The 22,626-nt window shown below is 34.9% G+C and overlaps 1 protein-coding gene across 6 annotated transcripts in view; it reads left to right on the forward strand.

Moving 5' to 3' along the window:
- Window positions 1-22,626, forward strand: part of ROBO1 (roundabout guidance receptor 1) — a 404,318-nt gene that overhangs the window by 78,702 nt on the left and 302,990 nt on the right. For all 6 annotated transcript variants that reach the window (XM_067739205.1, XM_067739201.1, XM_067739202.1 and 3 more), the window contains exon 2: window positions 982-1,308. In XM_067739205.1, coding sequence (XP_067595306.1) covers window positions 982-1,308 — 327 coding nt within the window. The remainder of the gene's footprint in view (window positions 1-981; window positions 1,309-22,626) is intronic.

Consider the following 22,626-nt stretch of genomic DNA (forward strand, 5'->3'; position numbering starts at 1 on the left):
GAGGACAGAAAGAGGGGTGTCAAGCGAGACTGGTTTCTACTTTTCATTGTTTATTGAGATCGGAACACTGGATGAGAACAAGGTTTAAGGTTTGGTTGTTGAAGTTGAGAAATCGCTAAGATTTTTACATATGAAATCTATCCATGGCAACAGTAAGGTAGGAAACTTGATCCCTCTTTTAGAGATTATAATCTCATTGAAAAAAATAAGGTACAGACAGAAAATATTTAAATGACACATACACTCAGGCCTTCACTTATTAAGTAATATATAAGGTCGAGAATGTAGGCTCTCACCTAGTATCCTTTTTCATTGAATGTTATATTTAATTATTTAAACTCCATTATTTAACATTTCATCTTTGAAGTCTACTAAAATAGTAACAGAATTATTGGAGACAAATGAACTTAATTTATTAATAAAAACTCTGGGAAAGTAAATATATATATATATATATACACACACACACATATATACACATATATATTTATTATTTAGAAAAATATAAAGAACAGTTCCATCATATATATTTTAACATAAATGTTTATTATTATATAGCATATGTTTTGCTAAAGTGTTGATTGATGTTTCATTAAAAATGAGATTCCAGGAAGCCATGCCATTATTTGTAATAGTCGACAATTCTCTAACACATTCCTCTGCAAAAACAGGCACGTACATGGTACAAACAGACAGGGTAATGGGTTCTGAAAGGATTTGTGGACAAGGGATTTGGAGAGCAGACAGGATTTGTACAAAGTTTTAGCAAGAGCACTTTCTAAGTGGTGGGTCAAAAGGATTCAGGAATTAGAAGGTATAGTCAAGGTGGACACCAGAAGGATTAGTTAGTAAGGAGGTGAGGAAGAGTAGGTCATTATTATGCAGTGTTTAGATAGTAGTGCTAACGCCTATGCTTTTGAAATAAGACTTTTAATTGTTTTCAAGTGATGAAATGAAGATATTTTGTCAATTCTTATGCAGGCTCCCGTCTTCGTCAGGAAGATTTTCCACCTCGCATTGTTGAACACCCTTCTGACCTAATTGTCTCAAAAGGAGAACCTGCAACTTTGAACTGCAAAGCTGAAGGCCGCCCCACACCCACCATTGAATGGTACAAAGGTGGGGAGAGAGTGGAGACAGACAAAGATGACCCTCGCTCACACCGAATGTTGCTGCCAAGTGGATCTTTATTTTTCTTACGTATAGTGCATGGACGAAAAAGTAGGCCTGATGAAGGGGTCTATGTCTGTGTAGCAAGGAATTACCTCGGAGAGGCTGTGAGTCACAATGCATCGCTGGAGGTAGCCAGTAAGTAAAATGGGCTTTCTGTGTTTGGAGAGATGGCCACATGGGATCATTTCACTTGATCACAGTAATAAAAGTTTAAACCTGTATCACAGGCTTTACCTGAGGAAAATCTCTAGATTTGTATATGAATATCATCTACTATTTGTTTGAATTTTCTATATTTCTCATCTTAGCTGGTTATTCAAGCTAAATTGGGATTTACGCATAGTTGTTGAACTGTTTTACTTTTTAAAAAAATTTTTTAGTTAAAAAAATTTTATTTTATATTGGACTAGAGTTGATTTACAATGTTGTGTTACTTTCAGGTGTACAGCAAAGCAATTCAATTATGCGTATACGTATATCTATTCTTTTTCAAATTCTTTTCCCATTTAGGTTATTACAGAGTATGGAGCAGAGTTTCTTGTGCTTTGTTTTACTTTTTGGAGCTGTTTTTCTGTTGAACATGCTCACTGAAATGGATGTATTCGCCTCCTTTGTTCCTTTTAAATATATAGAAAATGAGGATGTTTATGGAAATATAATAGTGTAGGGTATTTTTCATTTGTCTTCATTAGGAGAAATACTTTCACCTGGTAGTGTAGGGTGTAGTTTTAAACTGTTTCTAATTCTCAGAAATACACTTTCGGTAAAGCTATATCCAAAGAAATGTATGTATATGCCTCATACTGTATTATCTTGGCTACACTGTAGTGCACCCTTGGAGGAAAACACATGGATGGAATCCTCAGGGAGTTGATGGTTCAGTTTATTTACACAAATACCAAAGGCTGCTCATTTGGAATTACCTCAATAAGGATTTAGTTGACTAATGATTAAGTTGTTATATATAGAGTCTAGATGTGTATTGTATTTGAATTAGAATTAGGCTTATTTTCAATAAACATTCAAGAGGTGGCCAGAAAATTCCATTCCTTTGAAAGAATCCTGCTGTGTATATGTATATGTGACAGAAATTGAGAATTGTATAGGGATTGGAGACACAAATGAAATTTAGATCTAATTCACTTTAAATTTTAATATCACTTTAAATTTAGCTGTCTATAATTATATATGAAACTGTATACATAACTATGTCTATATTTATATATAATGTTTTCCAAGGTGATTGATATTTTACTACAATGTATGTTCAAAATTTTAGTTATATACTCAGTTTTCATAATCTCTAACATTGTCTCCTGCATTCAACTAGAACATGAATATAAAGAACCGCAGATAATTATGACATTATAGACATAGAAAGGAATTTAAAGGTAGATTATTCCAACTCAATCATATTGTTAATGTGAAATCATCTCCAGAGAATTTAGATGATTTGAACACACTCACAGAGCCACGTAATACTTACCTTGAGACAGAAGGCCAAAGATATCTGATACGAGCATAAAATTTAATTAGATAGAATAAAAAATTAAAGTAACCATTTAAACCTCTGTCAGAATTAGGCATTCACATTTTTAAAACATTTACTTGAAACCCAAGTTTATATTTCTCTATTCACAGTTAACTGATAATTAACTTATTGTACTTTCTCTTATTGCCTTGATTCTCAGTGAAGGTTCTAGAGCTAAATCAGTGAGATGTATAAAAGCTATAATCACAGCAGAAAGATATTTTTCTTTTTCTTTTGTTTTTTAAGCTCAACTTTAAATGTAGCACAAGCAAAATAATTTTAAAGTTTCAACTTATTTATAAGACACATATATATGTTTTGACAAAGTCATCTTTCAAAGTTACGATATTAACACCTTTCTAATGCTTGGCATCGTTATACTTAAGAATTATTATTTTCTATGAAGATAAATGTGAGTTAACATTTGAGAACAAATTTAGAGAATCAAGAAAGATGATGTAGATAACCTAGGCCAACTCCTGTGTGGGGTATGTAAGAAACTGAGGATGAGGAGGGAAAAACAGTGTTTGTTTATTCTCTGGAATTAGAATTCTTTATAAGAAATGTGTACCAACAGAAATATCAAAGATCATCTCATGCTTCTGTATTATTTTCTACTCTCTTTGTATTCTTATCATTGTCAGAATTTTTAAAAAAGTTTATAGACTTTAGTAGAGAGTCTAAATGCTTACCCTCTAGATCTTCCTTTTCAAAACACCTCTAGTTTTACCTCAGATGATCAAGATATCCTTAATGGATTGGGATTTAGAGACCTGTTTTAATCTGGCTTTTGTGCAGTTATTTTAAAAGACACCATTAGTTTCCAGTTAAGTTCTCTTTCTAACTTAGACGTTCCATTACCTTGAGAGTCCATTATGGGAAAAGCTCTTGCAGTCTCAGTCAACAAATATACGATCATGAAATTGAAACCAGACATAAGAGCACTATATAACTTTTACCAGTAAAATATTCAAATACATAGTCCCTTAATGCATAGTTCACAAATTTTAGTGGGATATTCCTGACACATTCCAAAATGTTGTCAAGCTCCAGAGAAAAAAGGATATCATAATTTACTGAATAAAATTTAATCAAACTACTCTAGAAAATACTTTAAGATCATATTCAGTAACAATTCATATACTTGGGAAGGGAGAAGTATATAGATATTATATATTTATCAAATATAGTTTGCTGTTAATAAGGGTAGTTTGATAATAAGAATCACCTTTTTTTTTTTTTTTTTTTTGCGGTACTTGGGCCTCTCACTGTTGTGGCCTCTCCCGTTGCGGAGCACCGGCTCCAGACGCGCAGGCCCAGCGGCCATGGTTCACGGGCCCAGCCGCTCCGCGGCATGTGGGATCTTCCCGGATCGGGGCACAAACCCGTGTCCCCTGCATCGGCAGGTGGACTCTCAACCACTGCGCCACCAGGGAAGCCCAGGATCACCTTATTAGTGATAATAATTATTTGAAAACATGAGAAAAGTTCAAGTAGTGTTTGCTTCCAATAATTTTTATATAAATTGTAAAAATTAAAAGCATGTTTTAATTTAAAGAAATTGTGTTATTTGGTCACATAAGTTATATGGGAAAAATTAAGTACTCTGCAGTTAAAATGGGTTTTTGTGTCTAAAAAAATTCATGGTTCAGTGCACTACAAATAGATATATAGTAATTTAGTTCACATGTATTTCAGTTATTTATTTTAGCCAATGGTTACTGCTCATTCACCATTTTAAAATATGTTTGCATCCTAAAATCAAAACTAGCCTTTTGTATGTTACACAAATACAGGAGGGGAAGGAGGGCAGGGAAACATGGGTCATATTTGCTGTAGGTTAAATCTATAAAGTACTATTATAGCTTGGTTTTATTATTTCCTGGAGAATATTACTATTTTTTTGCATATTTTCTTAGTTTAGGTACCAGAAGTTCAGTAAGAGCTATTCTTATTCTTCCCAAAGGCTCAGACACAGGAAGACAAAGCTTTCATCTAATTTCTTAGTGACGCTATAGCCCAAAGTAATAGCATTAACAAAAGTGTCTTGAGGCAACACTGGTTTCACAGCACAGTTGTTGGTAATGCTTTTAAAAACATTTATCTGTGTTTTATTTGCCTTTAAACCAAGTTTTACAGCTGTAACAACAACTGGATTTCTTGGTTCCTAACAGTTGTCAATCTCTCAAACAGTGGAGAAAAAAATGTTATGGAACATCATTTAAAACTTTTATTTTTGTATAGAAATGAAAATATTCTTCTCTTTTGTGTTTTTAATATTTATTTAAATTTAAATAATGTACCAAAAGGATTGCATTTATTGGTTATCTTTAGGATTATTTATTTTTGTTTTCATTTAAATCGCAATTATAACCAGGTTGGACCCAGTGAAAAGCACTGACCGATCTTTAGGTGCTGATCTTTGCCATGTAGTAAAAATTGTATTCTTGTTCTTGAAAACTCAGTTTTGATGCAATTAAGTTTATCTCACACAATTATAAAGTCTAAGAATTGGAATGCTAAGAAATATATGGTAGTCCTTACACCTAAAGTTTCCACCTTGAATTTTTGGAAGCTTATCTCTGTAAGGAAACCAATTTTTAATCACAGATGCATTTTTTTTAATTTGTTTTTTTAATTATTGTTTTTCTTTGCAAGCCAAGAATGATATATCTTGATGAGGACTTTAACTTGTAAATTTAGAATATATTGCTGTTTCTAAGACTTATGAAAATTCACTGTTTAACTCAGTTTCAAACCCAGCTTTCTAAAATGGTATTGCAAGTAGTATTTTTTTGTTTCGTATTAGCTCTATTTGAGAGTCTACTAAATGTTTAGAAAAATATTTTACGAGTCTGTCCTTCCATATTCAACATTACCAGTTAGTAAATTTAGAACTTTATTTTATGCCTGGCACAAATTGATAGCACAGTTCTTCAACACAACTTATATTTAATAAGTAACTCGATCTTGGGTAATTGCATTGAATTTTAAGGAAAATTAATTTGAACCTTGACCCTCATGCTTTCGATTACAGAACATGTCTCTCTACGTCATCTGCTAAGTAGTACATAGTCAGCATACGGCTATTTGTTTCCTATGTAAGCTGTTTTCTCCTGAGGAAGAGAAATTCCCTTCAGACTAGGCAGACATCTGCTGACTGTCTTAGCAGCAAAACACAGAACTATCTTTCCAGAAAAAAATAATTTTGTACAATTAATCAGAGATTAATCTTCCCAGATTTTATTAACCGGGGTGCTTTTTAATAGTAATTACTTTGAGGTAAAATGTTTATATTTTAAAGTAATATTTTCCCACTACTTTCAATACACTATGATCTTTCATTGTTATTAAACAATTCTCCTTATAAAGTGATTTAGAATTCGAATTATCTGATTTTCCTCCTTTGGATAAAATGAGAAAGTGTACTGACGTGTATGCTAAGGAGCCAGGTGTTGGTGTAGTAGAATGTATTTCTAAAATCTGGAGCATTGAAGATGAAAGGATGACTCCTGGCAGTAAAATGGTACCGCTGAGCAGGTGAAAATAGAATATGCCATTATATTGTAAAATATCGATCGATTGATTGATTGATTGTGCACACAATCAAGTTGACCTTTATATGTGTGCACACACACATATATTGTTCCTTGAAGGACTTTTTATCTTTGAAATTGAACTAGCTCTATATTGCATCTTTGAAAATATTTGTTTCCTCTAATCTGCTTTATCTTTTAAAAAAACTTTGCGATTTTCCATGATTTGATGAGATTCTAAAACATTTATATATGTATTATTTTTGTTTTCAGTGTTCAAATGAAGAATGTTAAAGATTCATTTAGTTTAATGATTTTAAAATATCTTTTTTCTTTGTTGCACACTTATATCCTAAAATGCAATGACTTTTTGGTGCAAAATTGATTCATGAATAAATGAAATAATGCATATAAAGTGTGTAGCACAGTGACTGGCACATAATTATAAATCATAAATCTAATTGTCGGTGCTGTTGGTTTCACTGCTTTCTTCTCTTTCCTTGTATTATGGCCAGACACTAGGATTATTTATACAAAGGGGATCTGGATGCTTTTTATTTCAGAAATGGACTGACTTCATTTTGAATTTGAAGATATGTGTGTTAATATACTAAAATTTAAATTAAATGTTTCAGTAAGTAAATTTTCTTAAATTAATTTCTGGTTAAGTACAGAGCATGTTAAGTATATTAAATTCCATCTTGAGTTGAAATTCCTGGTATGAGAAATTTACCCTTATCTTTAGATTCTCGTTGTTAATGCAAGGCATGCAAATAGTATTGACTTAAATCATTTTTGTCTTAGGGTCAAATGAAAATTTTCATTTTTGTAACTTTTACAGTTGGTATAACATTAAAATTTTCGTTTTGAATTCACATGTTTTTTCACTTAAGAAGCAATATTGCTAAGTTCTGTGACATGATTATATTTACTAAAGACTTGAGTTTTTACCACCAGTTAGAATATAGTCTTTTGTTGTTGCCAGTCTTTTTTTTTTGCAGTACGCGGGCCTCTCACTGTTGTGGCCTCTCCCGTTGCGGAGCACAGGCTCTGGACGCACAGGCTTAGCGGCCATGGCTCACGGGCCCAGCCGCTCCGCGGCATGTGGGATCTTCCCGGACCGGGGCACGAACCCGTGTCCCCTGCATCGGCAGGCGGACTCTCAACCACTGTGCCACCAGGGAAGCCCTGTTGCCAGTCTTAGTTCAGGCTGCTTTAACAAGAATACCACGTACTGGGTGGCTTACACAACAAACTTTTATTTCTCATAGTTCTAGAGGCTTGGAAGTCAGAGGCCAGGGTACCAGCATGGTCAGGTTCTGGTGAGAGTTCTCTTCCTGGTTTCCTCACATGGTGAAGAGAAAGCTCTGGTCTCTATCCCCGTATAAAGACTCTAATTCCATCACAGGGGCTGCACCCCAGTGAACTCATTCCACCCTAATTACCTCCAAATACCATCACATTGGGGATAAAGATTTCAACATACAAATTTTTTTGGGGGGTGGCACAAACATTCCACCTATAGCTGTCTTTAAATAACAATTATTTGGGGATTTTTAAGTTGGATTTGTAGTTACTTTATCATCTTTAGTAACTGAGAAATAAAAATCAGAAAACCAGGGGGAAAAATCGTGTAATCTCCGTGGTCCATCAGATCACTTGCTGCATCCAAATATCGGGTTTAAATTGTGTCATAAATTGAGGATAGAAATATTATGTCTTCAAGTAAATATAGTGTGAATTCCGTATTTGTTGAGAAAAGTAAGAACAGTATCCTTTCTATACTACATTAAGAGAGGAGACAATTCTCATTTTCTTTGAAATAACATAAAAATTCTTTCTTCTTCTTCTTTTTTTTGGTTTTATCTGTCCAAAGAGTATTTAGTATGAAATATAAAAGCAGAAACCCATATTCCATAACCCATGTGAGAGATGACAGTGACGATGGGCATAAAGAGAAAGTTTAAGTTTCAATGGGTATTTTAGTAGAAAAGGACGAAGTCCGTTGACCTTTTGAACGTGGGTGTTAAAGGAGGTGGCTGTGTCAGAGAATGTACTACTTATTCATAAATAACCAACAGGTGACATTCTATCTTAAAACTACTCTTAGTTAAACCAATTATGGGCTGTAGATATGTGTGCAGTTGATTTCTTAGGCAAACTTTTATTGTTTTTTCTTTGGCTCACACAACTGTCATTTATTAATCTTTAGCAAATTTGTAGAAAGATCTTAGAGTGGGGACATGTCATACATTTTCATTCCTTTGCTCCCAAACTCAGGTTAAGGAATATGATTAGTAAGCTTACGGAGATCATTTTAAAATAACTTATTGTATGTTATTTCTAAACACATGCATTATAGAACATACTTGCTCTTTTAAAATATATGTTCTTGTAATCTCATTTGCCCAGAGTTAACCACTGTTGAAAGTTGGGTGGATATCCTTCTAGATATCCTAACATCATTGTATGTTCTCTAGGGAAAACTATTTACTATTCAATTAATATTCAGTCTTTTCTTGGTTGGTTAAATAAAAAAAAAAGGCATTGGCTATGTTGGAACACATAGCTATGTCATAAAGACTAAATGGAAGAGTTTAGCTCTCTAGATTGGATGTTACAAAACAGGTTCCATCTGCTGGATATTACTACATACACCGTCCTGGACCAGATTCAATCCAGTAATCTTGGGGTTAAAGGTTATGTATTCCATTACCAGTCTCATTAGCCACTCCTTTTATTTTCTCAAAAAGTAGATGGTGTCCACACACGCTGAAAAGTACTAAGATGATTATTCCAACACTATTTGATGCTTAGATATAAAGTCCCTTGAGGCTTCCAGGAAATCAATTCAGTATTTAGTTATTTATGGGAAATTCTTGGCAGTGTCTCCTCATATCAACAACATTGCCTTTAAAAACTAATAACCATGGTTATCTCTTAAATCTTATCATCATATCACCCTTCCTTTTAATCCTCCTAACTTACTTGTGATTTAAATGCTAGACATCTTTCCCACATACAGAGACTAACTTGAGAATCATTTGTATTTATTTAAAAATTTTTGCTTCAATGACAAGTTTAATAAAACATACCTAAACATTCTTAGTATAGTTAATTTTAATTAATACAATATAAATTAACTTAAACCTTTCATTAATTATCAATTCAAGCTTTTTTGTCAGATTAGAATAAAGCCCCATTGAATGTTTTGAAGGCATAAAAGTTCTTTTCTTAGTTACACAATGTGGGCATTAAAAATGTTGTTTTTAAAAAGTCAGGCATTAAATAAAAATATGAAGAATAACGAAATATAGTTTATCCAAAAAATTGATATTTTTCCCTAAGTAACTCTTTCCAGGCCTTTTGCTTAGTTTTAGCTATTCAGTGGTGAACAAAAAAGAAAATGGTTTCTGCCTTCATAGAAATTACAAAATAGTGGGAAGAGGGGGTTGTGATGACAGAAAATAAGTAACTAACCACACAAATAACTTTATCCTTAAAATTGTGCCAAGTGCCAGGAAGGATTGGGGTTAAGCTGAGAGCAGAAATACCCGTGGATATTACCAAGACACAAAGTAAAAGAAAAGGTGTTTCAGGCAAAAAGAATAGTACATGTAAAAGGCCATGAGAAATGATAGACTTGGGCATATTTGAGAAAATGAAAGATAGCTAGTATGGCATATGAGTAAGGGAAACAGCTAGAGAGATGGATGGGGGCCAGGTCATGCAGGATCCTGTAACCTGGTTAGTGATATTGGACTGTATGTTCAGTGCAATGAGAACCACAGGAAGTTTTCAGGCAATGATGGAGGTGACATGATCTTATTTATAGTCTAAAATGTCACTCATGTGATACTTGCGTACTGCACGTTGGGAGAATGAATTGCAGAATGATTGAGGGAGGCCAGTTAGGAAGCTATTGCAGTATTACAGGCAGGAGATGGTGCTAGTTTGAAATAAGTGTAGTAATAGAGATGAAGAGAAAAGTGAAGATTAGATTTGGAGATTGAAGACTTTGTTTAGCTTTGGAGGGTGAGTCAGTAGAAGCTGAGATTTTCCAAGAGATGCAATCATTGCTGATGGTGAAGTCAAGGTCAAGTCTATGACCGTGAAAGTGGAATTGAGAATTTGGATTAGGTGATGTTAGCTTTGAATGGCTGACAGTAGTTCAGTATGCTGCAGCCCATCACAGCCCCAAGAAATGGCACTTTCCTCTGTTTCCGCAGCCTGGAATGTGCTTCTCTTCCTGTTCCACCGGTCACTCTTTTTGTTTTTGTTTGTTTGTTTTTGCGGTAGCGGGCCTCTCGCTGCTGTGGCCTCTCCGGTTGCAGAGCACAGGCTCCGGACGTGCAGGCTCAGCGGCCATGGCTCACGGGCCCAGCCGCTCCACGGCCTGTGGGATCTTCCCGGACCGGGGCACGAACCCGTTTCCCCTGCATCGGCAGGTGGACTCTCAACCACTGCGCCACCAGGGAAGCCCCCGGTCACTCTCTTATAATTGGCTCAAGAGTCACCTCCTCTGGAGCCATCTGTGACTCAAGTGCCTAGCACAATTCCTGGCCCATTGTAAGTGACGTGATCTAACATGTAACTTGGAAGTGTTTTATTCCATGTCTGAGGAGCATCATAAAGTATGAGAACGCCACTTGAAGGAACAATCTCATTTCCACACAACTTGTTTGTAAAGGCAAGCAGGTCACGTGATCTCAAACACTCATTTGAAGGCACGGCTCTTAGAATGCAGTCTCGGTACTATTTCCCTGGGAGTTTTTCTTTCTTTCAAGATTTTGGAGTATTTAATTGGCTCTTTTGGGCGATAACATTACTCAGGAAATTTAGTTGACTTCCACTAGTACAAAAAGTCAAATGAGTTCTTTTTAGGCTCTAGTAAGTGTAGGACAAGCTCTCTAAGTGTACTGACCCCTTCTGAGTAGCATCAACCTGTGTTTATGAGTGTAATGACTGGCTGATAGAAAACAAAGGGGTTTAAACTTCCTGACTGATAAGGAAACAATTAGTATTGATGGTACCTGAAGGGATTTTTCTGAAGTTCCCTTGAGAAACTTTACATATGCAAAACAGGACCTAACCATCTTTACTTTCTCTTTTTCTTTCTGGATAGGGGGGAAAAATACACAAAATAAGTATTCTGTAAAGTAGAATTATTTGCATTCCTGTACTTTGCCAGTAATCTGTATATTATATGTAAAGCTATTATCATAGTCCAATAGATTTATATTTAATGAAGCAAATTTGATGAGAAATCAAAGAAAATTATAACATAGTAATATTTTTCATTACAACCTTAGGCTTTCATCTGTGGTTGATGAAATATATTTTTAGGAAAGCTTAATTAAAATAAGATGTAAAAACCAATGGAAATCTAGGTGCTGCAGCAACTAGGCATGATATGGATAAGAAAAAGAAGAGACCCACGCAGATGGTAACGTGTGGGGAGGCAAACTCAGATGTGGGAAGGATTGGGTCTACTACAGGCAGCAGCTGGAAGCTTCTACTCAAAATATGCTCCATGGACCATCAGCATTGGCATCACCTGGTAGCAAGTTAGAGATGCTGAATGTTGGGCCCCCCTCCTGACCACCTGAATCAGACCCTGTATTTAAACAATATTTTAAGGTGGTTCATATGATTCACATGCAAATTCAAGTTTGAGAAGCCTAGTATACATTGTGGTGAACTGGAGTTCATAGACCCCTGCTCATCTCCCAGAGCCCCAAACACCTTTTGGGAATGCAAGCCCAATGTGGTTGATTTTTAAAAAGAGAAGCAGGTGAAGTATGATTTTAGGGGAACTATCCTGGGTTTCTAAACCAGTAAAAGTGGAGGCACAGAGTGGGGAGGGATATGTAAGAGACTGGTAGAGACAGCATTCAGGGGCAGAAATGGAGGAAGAGAAACACACAGAAAGAAAAGCAAAAGAGGGATACAGCGGGAAACATATCCAGAGTAACAAGAGAAAGAGATTCAAGGAGGAGGGGGCGGAGAAAGAGAAAGACAGAGACAGGGAAGGGAAGAGAGAGAGCATGCGCACTGGGCGGGTGGCGGTGCAGCAGGTACTGGTATGGTAGGGGTAAGCTTGGGAGAGCACAAAAATACATTTGCCTGGATGAATAAGGAAAAATAATTGCTTCCTACATATGAATATTTACAGAGTGGAATATTAATCAGAGAAGGGGATACTCAAACCTCTATTAATATCCATGCCATCATTCATCAAGAAAAGTAATATGTGAAATGATCTTATATATTCTTAAGTAAATTCATGGAAGGCTATATTTGCTTAGCATAATCCAAAAGAGAAATGCTAGCTTTTTTATTTTACTTTACATTTCCTAGAATGAAAACTGTGAAATAAAACAAAACTAGGTTTTATTAATAAGAATGGAACTGTGCTGGAAGGATCATTTGGAAATCATTTAATCTGTCCTTCTGACTTTTAGTTTAAATTACCTGAAGATCATTTGTTGTATTAAAAGAGGTTCGGAACAAAAGATTATTCAGCTTCCATCATCAATATCCCTTATATGCATCAGCATATGTTAACACAAAGTTATTACTTTAATTTACTTAAATTCTGTGCTGCAGCATGACTTTCTTTCATTTTACATGGTAAGTGATAACAGAAAAGCCATTTCTAAATTATAGCAGCTCTTATGTTTGAAGATCGTTATTAAGTGCGACCTAAATTTTAATAAAGTACATCTGATGTTTAATTTAGGTTTCTGAGTATAATAAAACAGTTTCTAATCGCAGTCTCTTAGTATCCAAAGTGGAAATTGTAGCTTTTGTAACATTTTAAGTTATGTCGTATTTAACCAGAGGTTTAAATTGAAGTTTTAATAGCGCTTATGACATTTTACACTTGTCAAGAGAAATAAAAATTTATGACCAAGGTATTTAGTATGCCTGAATGGGGACATTTTTAATCTTATCCAGTGAATGATGAAGTAAAACTTAGAGTAAACCCAGAAAGTTAAGAAGAAAGTGGGAAAGGACGTCCCTCACAAGGGATCTATATTCTGTCTCAATCTTTCCTTCTTCATCACCCTGTATCTCTTTACCAAATAATACTGTACTTTATCTAGATTGAGTCATATTAAGTTACCCTTTTATTAGATTCTTATATCGGTCAGACTCTAGAAAATGGATTAGGAGCCTGTGTTTGTAGAAGGACACTGAGAACATTTTGATCATACAGTTCAGCACTTGTCATCGTCACCCAAGTGACTTCCCTTAGTTCTAAAATAGAAGTGTAGGGACTTCCCTGCTGGCACAGTGGTTAAGAATCTGCCTGCCAATGCAGGGGACACGGGTTTGAGCCCTGGTCCGGGAAGATCCCACATGCCGCAGAGCAACTAAGCCCGGGCGCCACAACTACTGAGCCTGCGCTCTAGAGCCCATGAGACGCAACTACTGAAGCCCTTGCGCCACAACTACTGAAGCCCGTGCGCCTAGAGCCCGTGCTCCGCAACAAGAGAAGCCACGATGATGAGAAGCCCGTGCACCACAATGAAAAGTAGCCCCTACTCACTGCTCCTAGAAAAAGCCCGCACGCAGCAACAAAGACCCAATGCAGCCAAAAATAAATAAATTTATATATATATAAAAAAAGAAGTCTAGGGCAGGTTGCAGCCTTGTTGAATCTTGCTTGAGGGAATTCTTGGAAAATATGATTATAACGTATTTACCTTTGGGACTACTTCAGGAAAGAAAAATTCCACAGGAACGGAGACAATGTTTTATGGCCAGTGTTTTATGGCCAGACAATGTTTTCTGGCCAGTGGAGACAATGTTTTAGGTCCTGCTGATAATTACCTTTTCCTCCACTTCTCTCATCTTTTGTCAAAATCACCAAAACCTAAAACTTGAATAATAACCTCAGAATTATGTGGTTAGACTCCCCAATATTTGTAGGCAATAAAGTCAATTCCTTACCACTTTTCTTTTTTTTCCTTCTTTTTAAAAAGTAATGACCACTTAGGTCTCTGTATGGTTTCCTGTGAAACAGGTTCCTTCTGGACTCTGTCAGCTATGATTCTTCAATCTCCTTCACAATTTTGATCATCAGCGTCAGGTGAATAACAACACCTATTCCAAGAGGAGTTTGTGTTCTTTTAATATAAGGGGTTCTCTTAAGCCATTAACCCCATGGCTCTTATCCATAGACTGCATTATGGAAACTGTTCATAGATACGATTAATTCTGTCAAGGTAAAATAAATTTTGTTCCCCACAAATTCAGTAAGTGTTCATTTAGCATAGCTTTCTGCCCTTGGTGAAGTTACTTAGCCTTTCTATACTTTAATAAGAAATGGGGATATTATTCTATTTACCTTATAGAGCTTTGGAGAGGATTAAGTAAGTTAACACGCATAATGTGCTTAGATCTGTGCCTGGCCAACAGTAAGCATTATATGAATGGTAGCTGTGGTTTTACGTGCTATTTATTGTACTAGGCACATTATTAGGCTTACCTTTTCCATTCCTGTGGTCCCAGAGAATGTATCTCTTTATTTCAGGAAGGGGGATGCTGAAAACAAAATACCATATATTGTTACATTTAGAAAAAGCTTTCTGTTCCCAGAGGTAGGCATCTTCTTATACACAGGTGTATTTAAAATCCACATAAATATTTGTGAAATGATAAGTATTCTTCATATATCAGTATACAGTATGTCTTTTATGACAGTATATTTTTAAGGGTTTGGAAAACTGTTGTTATTGGCATGGTTAGCATTTAAATATTTTATTGTGGCCTTTCTCAAAATATGCTCCAGTGAATTTTTTTCTGTGAGCTGTTAAAAAAATAATTTGGAAAATACATCTTTAAGTGTATTTTCTCTATAAGACTTCATAGCTTTTAATATATTAATGAATGATGTGAAACACCAGTAGGAGATCTAAATTATTATGATTCCCACACTTAAATGAACTGTCAGAATTTTTTTTTCAGAAAAAAATTGGTTTTCTCAGAAGACATTTTGGATAAACGGTAATATTTGGTACTTTGTGGGAGGACAAACAATTTCAAAAGTGTGTATCTCAGATTCAGGTGTGTGGTTATCTTCATGGTTCTTTGTTTCAAGATCATAGGAGTAAGCATATGATATACTGTTGTTTCCATTTTGTGTTTGGGGATGTTTTCTTCTTCTACATCAGCATTTTGAAAACCATATAACAAGGATCCATTCAGTATTCCAAACATAGGCAATTTAAATATAGTGCTTTACCAAAACTTTGCAAAGAGGTGCAGAGCGCAGTGTGTGGCCTTCCTTACCCTTCTCTCTCACTAATATCCTGTTACTCTAAATAGCCTTGACCTCAGCTTTCTAAACTTTGCCTTCTATTATGGATGTAATTTACCTCTTGCAGCCATTTGACACAGTTGACCTTATTTGTGAAATATTCCCTTTCCCAGAATTTCATGGCACCCAGCTAGATCAGGATTGCATCCTATTGCATGTAACCACAGTCAGACAATTTAGCCAAATAGGTTTAAATTTGATTCTGGAGCAAGGATGTAGAGAGAAAGTATATCGGCTCCAAGAAGCCATTAAGAATCCAGCTCCCTTTGATTTTTTTCTGCTCTACCAACCTTAGTATGTGACTTTCTTTCTTGTGGTTGCGAGGTGACTGCTGCACCTTCCAGTGTCATATTTCTGTGCTGTTCTTGAGGGAGGAATGTGAAAAATCATCAGCCTATTGTTTTTTTAGAAAAATAATAAATTTCCTGGAAGTCCCACCCACTAGAATTTGATTACACCTTGTTGGCTAGGACGATGTTTGATGGCCACCCTTAGTTTCAAAGTTGCATGGAGAGATGTGTTTTTAACTGGCCCATTTCTTCTCCAAACAATGGGTATTTAGTAGGCAACTAGCAAGGTCTACCACACATATGCTATTGATTTTCCTCTTATTCTTCTGGCTCTGCTGGGTCTACTGCTGAAGTTTGCATGTTCCAGGAGATTTTACTCTGTGGCCTGCCCTGGAGGACCTCACCTTCCTCCTGGGATTCAGTTATCAAAGTTGTCCTGACTCACTCCTTGTTCTGTTCTCTCTAGGCAGACCTCTACACTCAGCTCCATTTGGAGGTCCTGGTGGCATCTCCCACTCAAATATCCAGAATGAGACTCTTCATCTTCCTTTCTATCCCTGCCTTTCCTCTATTATTTCCTAACTCTGAAAATGATACCACCCTGCCATCTATCCAGCCCAGCAGACCAGAAACCTGAGATCAATTCCTTCCTCCTTTCTTTCTGTCTGTTCACATCAGTTGATCATCAGGTCTTCCTGATGTTTTTTCCTGAATAGCTTTAGTGTTTTCCCACTTATCTCCATCCCCTTTGCTATTTTTCTAATGAGTATCACCATCATTTCTCACTTAGATAACTGTAATACTTCTTTACAAGTAAAAACCTGATCTCTCTTGATTGCTCACTCAGAGGTTCTCAATTGCTCCTAAAATCTAAACTCTTTAAAATGACTTGCAAAGATTTGTGTGATCCTGGCACTGTAGCCTAGACTTTACGCTCTCCTACCCCCCATCCCTTTGATCTGGAAAAAGCTATTTATTGCTTCAGACCTCAGCAGAGTTATCACATCCTCTGAGCCTCCTTTTCTGTATACCCCACTCCTCTCCCCATCACAAGTCAAGGTTAACCTTACCCACGCCACACCTTGATCACAGCATGTAAGTCCTGTATTGTAATTAAATGTTTACCTGTCTGTATTTCCCACTTAATTTTAAGCACTGTGTATAACTTGTTGTACCTAGCACAGGTCACAAAGGGTGTGTTATTACTGAATTTCTGCCAGTAAAAAATTCTATACAATGATCTCCAACCAAAAACAGTGGAAAACAATGTTTTCTTTCTTATATTTGAAGGTGCTAATGTACAATTTGGCATTTTATATGTCCAGTAGAAATGAGAGATTGCATAAATTATCTGCATTTTTTGTGCCTGGTCTACTTTATGAATCTTCTTTTTTTTTCTATTTAGGAACAAATATTTTTTTTTCTAGAATCAACTGTAATGATAAGTCAAGTCTGTGATTGCATATATCAGCTAATTTTTCTGAAAAGAACTTTAAGTCAGACATTAGTTTAACATCATATTCTGATCAGTATCTCAGACTAAATTTAATATGTGTTAAATGAAGGAGTGAAGTTAAGATTTTATAATTTATACTAATAGAAGATATTTTGCATGGATAGCCAAAAGATACATGTATGGATATACATCAATGGAAATAAGCATCATTTTACCCCTAAACTATTAGATAACCTCACATTAACATTTACAGGTGAATATATAGCATAAAACTTTATCCCAAAGTTTGTTTTAATAATCCAGCATAGAATTCTTCCAAAAAATATAGAATTCAGATTTTCCCTTATAAGGTTAAATTTAAAAATTAATAAAACTAAAAACATTGACTATAAAATTTTAATATGAATTTTTAAAATATAAACATTTTCATATAAATATAAATAAGCATGTTAAGTATTTTAAAATTTAAAAATTTTAGAACATTCCTTCTGCTTTTGCCTAAAGGAAGACATAAAATCTGAGACATTGGTAACTATTTCTTTTGACTAACTCAGTTGTGCTGATGATAACCCTTTTCTAAGCTACAACAGTTAGTTATACTAAGCGGAGAGAGGAAAGAATGTTAATTTGAATGAAGTGGTTCCAATTTTAAAGGGATTTTATTGAAGCCAGAAAGGATACACACACACACACACACACACACACACACACACACACACACAAGCATACATAAATCAAGGAAATCTTTTAATATGCTGTTATGGATTCAGTTAAAGCTCCTCTTTGTTTTTTAATGTTTTAAAAAAACATCAGATTCAAATTTTCTTTAGTTTTTTAAAATAGGGTTGAAACATATGATTTATTCATGAAATTTTGGATAGGAAAATATGAACAAAGGAAATCTCCTCTCTCTCTACCCTTGCCTTGAAATGCTACAATTACTGCAATGATGAGCTCAATGTTATTATGGATTTTTTTTCTTGTAAATAATTTATACTTCAGTTTGCCTTCATCCTGTAAGATGGCAATGCATGAAATTGATTTGGTATAATTGCACCTTTGATTAATATTTAATTTGAAATTATTTTACAGATTTAAGTTTAGATGTAATTGTGTCACATTTTAGAATGTTGACTATACATTAGAAAACTTGAGTATATGAGTATACATATCTTTATAGTCACTGTTTTATTATTCAAAAGCCACCATTTCTCCAGATCTGTAAAGTAATTTTTATTATATATACATTATATATATATATATATATATATATTTTTTTTTTTTTTTGGCTCACTAACAGAATTGATTAAATTTAGAAATTCCTCCATTGCCACCTGAGTTCAGGTCATATTTCTATAATATTACATATAGAACATGTAACTGTTATAAATGAAAATATTTGCCAATTTGAAAATATAGGTCGTTAATTCCACAGGTTAAGTTCCTCCTTAAAGGGACTATTTTTCATCTCTTAGTTCACACATCTGAGGAACATGGGCAATCAGTTCGTGATGAAAGCTCTTGAGCTACTGATGCTCATGTAGGTGACAGGGCAAAGGACTTCCCTGAGGGATATATTTCTTAGGAAGCTTGAGTTGATGAGTGGGATAGGTGGCTTGAGAGAGGATTACCTTCTTCTGGAACAAGGAGTATCATCAATCACTTTCTCTTCTTCCCAGTCCCTGTATCTTTTCTCCCCTATAGGTTTTTGATTTGATACAAAAGAGGGGGCTGTTTTAGAGTAGGGTTACACACATCTCTAAAAGCTTGTTCGCCAATTCAGCTCAAATTTCTGGAATCTGTCCATTGATAACTTACAGTTCTAAGTACAGCCCCTGAGGAAGGGGGGCTCTTGATAGTTTTTTTTTTTTTTCCATTTTAGCAGTAAATGACTTGCAAATAACCAAAACAAACAAATAAACAAATAACAAAAGAAGGCTGGGATCATTTGAATAATGGTGTATAATTTTTTTACCATTGATTTCCCTTCCTGCAGTATCTGATACATTAGGACAAGGACCTTGTCACTCTGGATAACTGCTGATCTAGAAGAGTGCCTGGCAGAGAAAAAGTCTCCAAAATGTTTGGTGTATGACTGTTCTGTTAGCTTAACGCTTGGGATTGATTTTCTGGGACTTTTCTAAGGACCTGATAATGCCTCTTAACCTTTGTGACTTAATTTCCTTATCTGCAAATAGGTAACAGTTTTTACTATCTTACATAAAAATTATGTTATTGGTAACTATTGGAAGGTGATTTGGAATGGTCAGAGATAGGCATTGTACAGATGAGAGGTGGTTATCTTTATTAAGTAATCAATGATATCTTTAGAATTTATGATATTTCTTATGCTTTTGCAAAACTGTACAATCTTAGTACCTGAGGAAAGCCATTTGGCAGTTCTATAAAAATAAATAGAGGAGAGGGAAAGCCAGAAGGAGAGGGCTTTAAATTTAAATAGCTCTGACAACCTTGTCTATGATCTTTTCTTTTATGCTTTTCTATGATCTTTTCTTTAAAATTATGCTTTTTCATAAGAATTTGTGCATTTTTGATGATGTTTTCATTTTTTAATCAGTTGCTATGGATTTGTATGTCTAGGGCAGAGTGAGTGTAGGTCATGATCATATGCGGCAAGGATGAAGTCTGCTTGCAGAAGGTACGTTCCTCTGTGATCTTCCCAGACGTTTCTGCTTGGTGGTGTGGGGCTGGGGAAACAGTAAGAGATTAGTTTTTGGTCTTTTTTTCTGAAGGATAACTTTAGCCTTAGTTTTAGATTTTATTGTCAAAGCATTTATTCTAATGACTAGGCTTACATGTTTGTAATTCCATGGAAACCTAGTCTGCCTTTTATATGTTTAATTCACTAGATGGTTAAAGCTCTTTTCTGTTCTTTTACATGTGCTGTGTCTTTTCTTTACATTATAGTTGTTTGACAGATTTAACTGTTCATGCCAGATTTTGTTCCCTGTTCAAAGTGTGTTTTTGTGCTGGTGAACTATTATAAATTTTGTGTGTAAACATACCCATTTGTATTCTGCCACTTACAACCTTTTTCTTTTTATCCCTGTACCTTCCTAAAATTCTGGCTCTTTAATTAAAAAGGTGGACTTATTTTGAGAACTAAATCGTATTATTTCAGAAACATTACATTTGGTATATTTATTGTCCTACAGAGAATCTCTGTATCACACTCACTTGTATCACACTCAGTGTTTGCAAAAAATGTTCATTTATCTCACATAAGGGGCTAATCAAACTGTGTAAGTACATTCCTGGCTGTTTGGAAGCTTCTTAAGCACCATAGAGAGAGTGCTTAGCTGTGGAAATTGTGTTTGTATATATGGAACATTATTACTGAAATTCTGAACAGAAGCAAAGGAAGACTATTGAATTTTAATATTTAATCTAAAATATTAATTTTTATATTTAACTGTTTATATTTAACTTAGTGGGATAAATTGGCCCTTAGTAAAACCCTATTATAGAATACAATCTAAGTTTTTTTAAAGTTGAGGAAGGAGTTGAGGTAAAAGGCCATGTTATTTGTCATAATAACCAATGCTTCTGAGTACCAGACTCTTTATTAATTTATTTAATCCTCACCAAAACTCAATGGAGTAGGCATAATTATTATCCTTACTTTTCAGATGATGAAATTAACGCCCAAGTAATTTAAATAACTTTGCTTATGCTCATAATCTCTATGTTATTTTGCTTCTAACACTTAATGAGACTCCTTAATCATGAGGGATTCTTAATCATTAATGTGAAACTTAAGACAAATTCATTTTGCACATGAGACAATTACCTTCTCAAAAATAATGACAAAGCTTGATATGTGTATATGTGTGTGTGTGTGTGTGTATATATATATATATATATATAATTTCCTTTGGAAAATAACTGCCAATATACACAATTTTCAAATTATATTTTTCTATTTGTTTTCTTAATCTATACTCAATCATAGACAAGAACCAGTAAAAATGTTAATATTGTTTTACATGTAATTCCTTTTTACATATGAAACTCTTACATTTTTATCCTGCCATGGTTAATTCGTTCAAGACGTATACATTTTACGTTTAAGATTGAGCTGTGGCTTTGATATCTATGCATTATGACAAATCAAACTATCACAGGATTAGTATACTCAAAAATAAAAAAAGTAGACTCCCCCAATAAAATTTGAGATGGGCTAAAAAGAGAAGTAAATTAATAGTTTTTTTTCCTTGTTTTTGCCTTTATTGTCCTTTAATAGACCCCCAAAATTTGACCCGTATCAACTTGCCTTCTTCAACTTATTCTGTGCTATAAAGACAGAACAGCTTTGGGTAAAGAAACCATTACCTAATATGGCCCCTTAAAAGAACATGACCCGTATTGCTAGGAGAGATCAATATTTGGGATCTTCTGACATGGCATTGGTAATCTTTTAAAGCCTAGATATTGATAAGGCAATCACTAAGTAAATAGCTGGGAAGCAGTAAAACTTCAGTTGGCTTACATTGTGAACACATACTGTTTCCCTTTCTCTTGTATTGATGAGTTAGTTCTTGTGACATGTTCAGCTTTCTGTTAGAGCCATATACTTTGATTCTACTTAATTTACCCTTAATCATGTTGTTTTATATTGTCAAAGTCAACACAATTTTTCACCTTAGAAAATGTCAGTCATCTCTGGCTAGTAAGTTTCCATGATGTGAAAGTCCTATTATTGAATCCTGCTTTGTACTGTTTGATCAAGTAGATGTGTGAGTTCCCCTGTTCAGAGGATCCACAGAAACTCCATTTCTGACGACTCACTTGGGACTGTTTGAAGTTCATGGGACCATGATCTCCTGACAGATATAAAAGCCACTGAGAAAATCAAACACGAATTGATATGACATATATGTCTGAGGGCAGTAGTCATAATTCACTTTGATATGATTGTGTTAGAGATAACATTGTCAGTATATCACTGAACTTTTAGCTAAAATTGGTAAAGTATTTGTAAGAATATGAAAAATCATTTCAATGTGATGATGTTCCTTTGCTCCAGAAAGAACCACAAGAAAGGGGCAATAAATTGGTTGCAGAAACATGTGGTGGAGAATTAGGTAAACACACTCAGATTGGGATAATTGCCAGATGCCTTATTTTTTCATATCAGAGTGTATAATGGTGGTAGGCTGTCAGTAACCATAAGCATTCTCTTCTACAAGAGGTTTCCTAAAAGTATGAAGGATATATGTATGAATTGTACTCACCTTCACAGATAGACCCCGCCTTCTGGCACCTTGGAAGGCAGCTGCGAAGTCTCAGCT

The sequence above is a fragment of the Pseudorca crassidens genome, chromosome 5 (assembly GCF_039906515.1).
Source record: "Pseudorca crassidens isolate mPseCra1 chromosome 5, mPseCra1.hap1, whole genome shotgun sequence".
Taxonomy (NCBI): Eukaryota; Metazoa; Chordata; class Mammalia; order Artiodactyla; family Delphinidae; genus Pseudorca; species Pseudorca crassidens.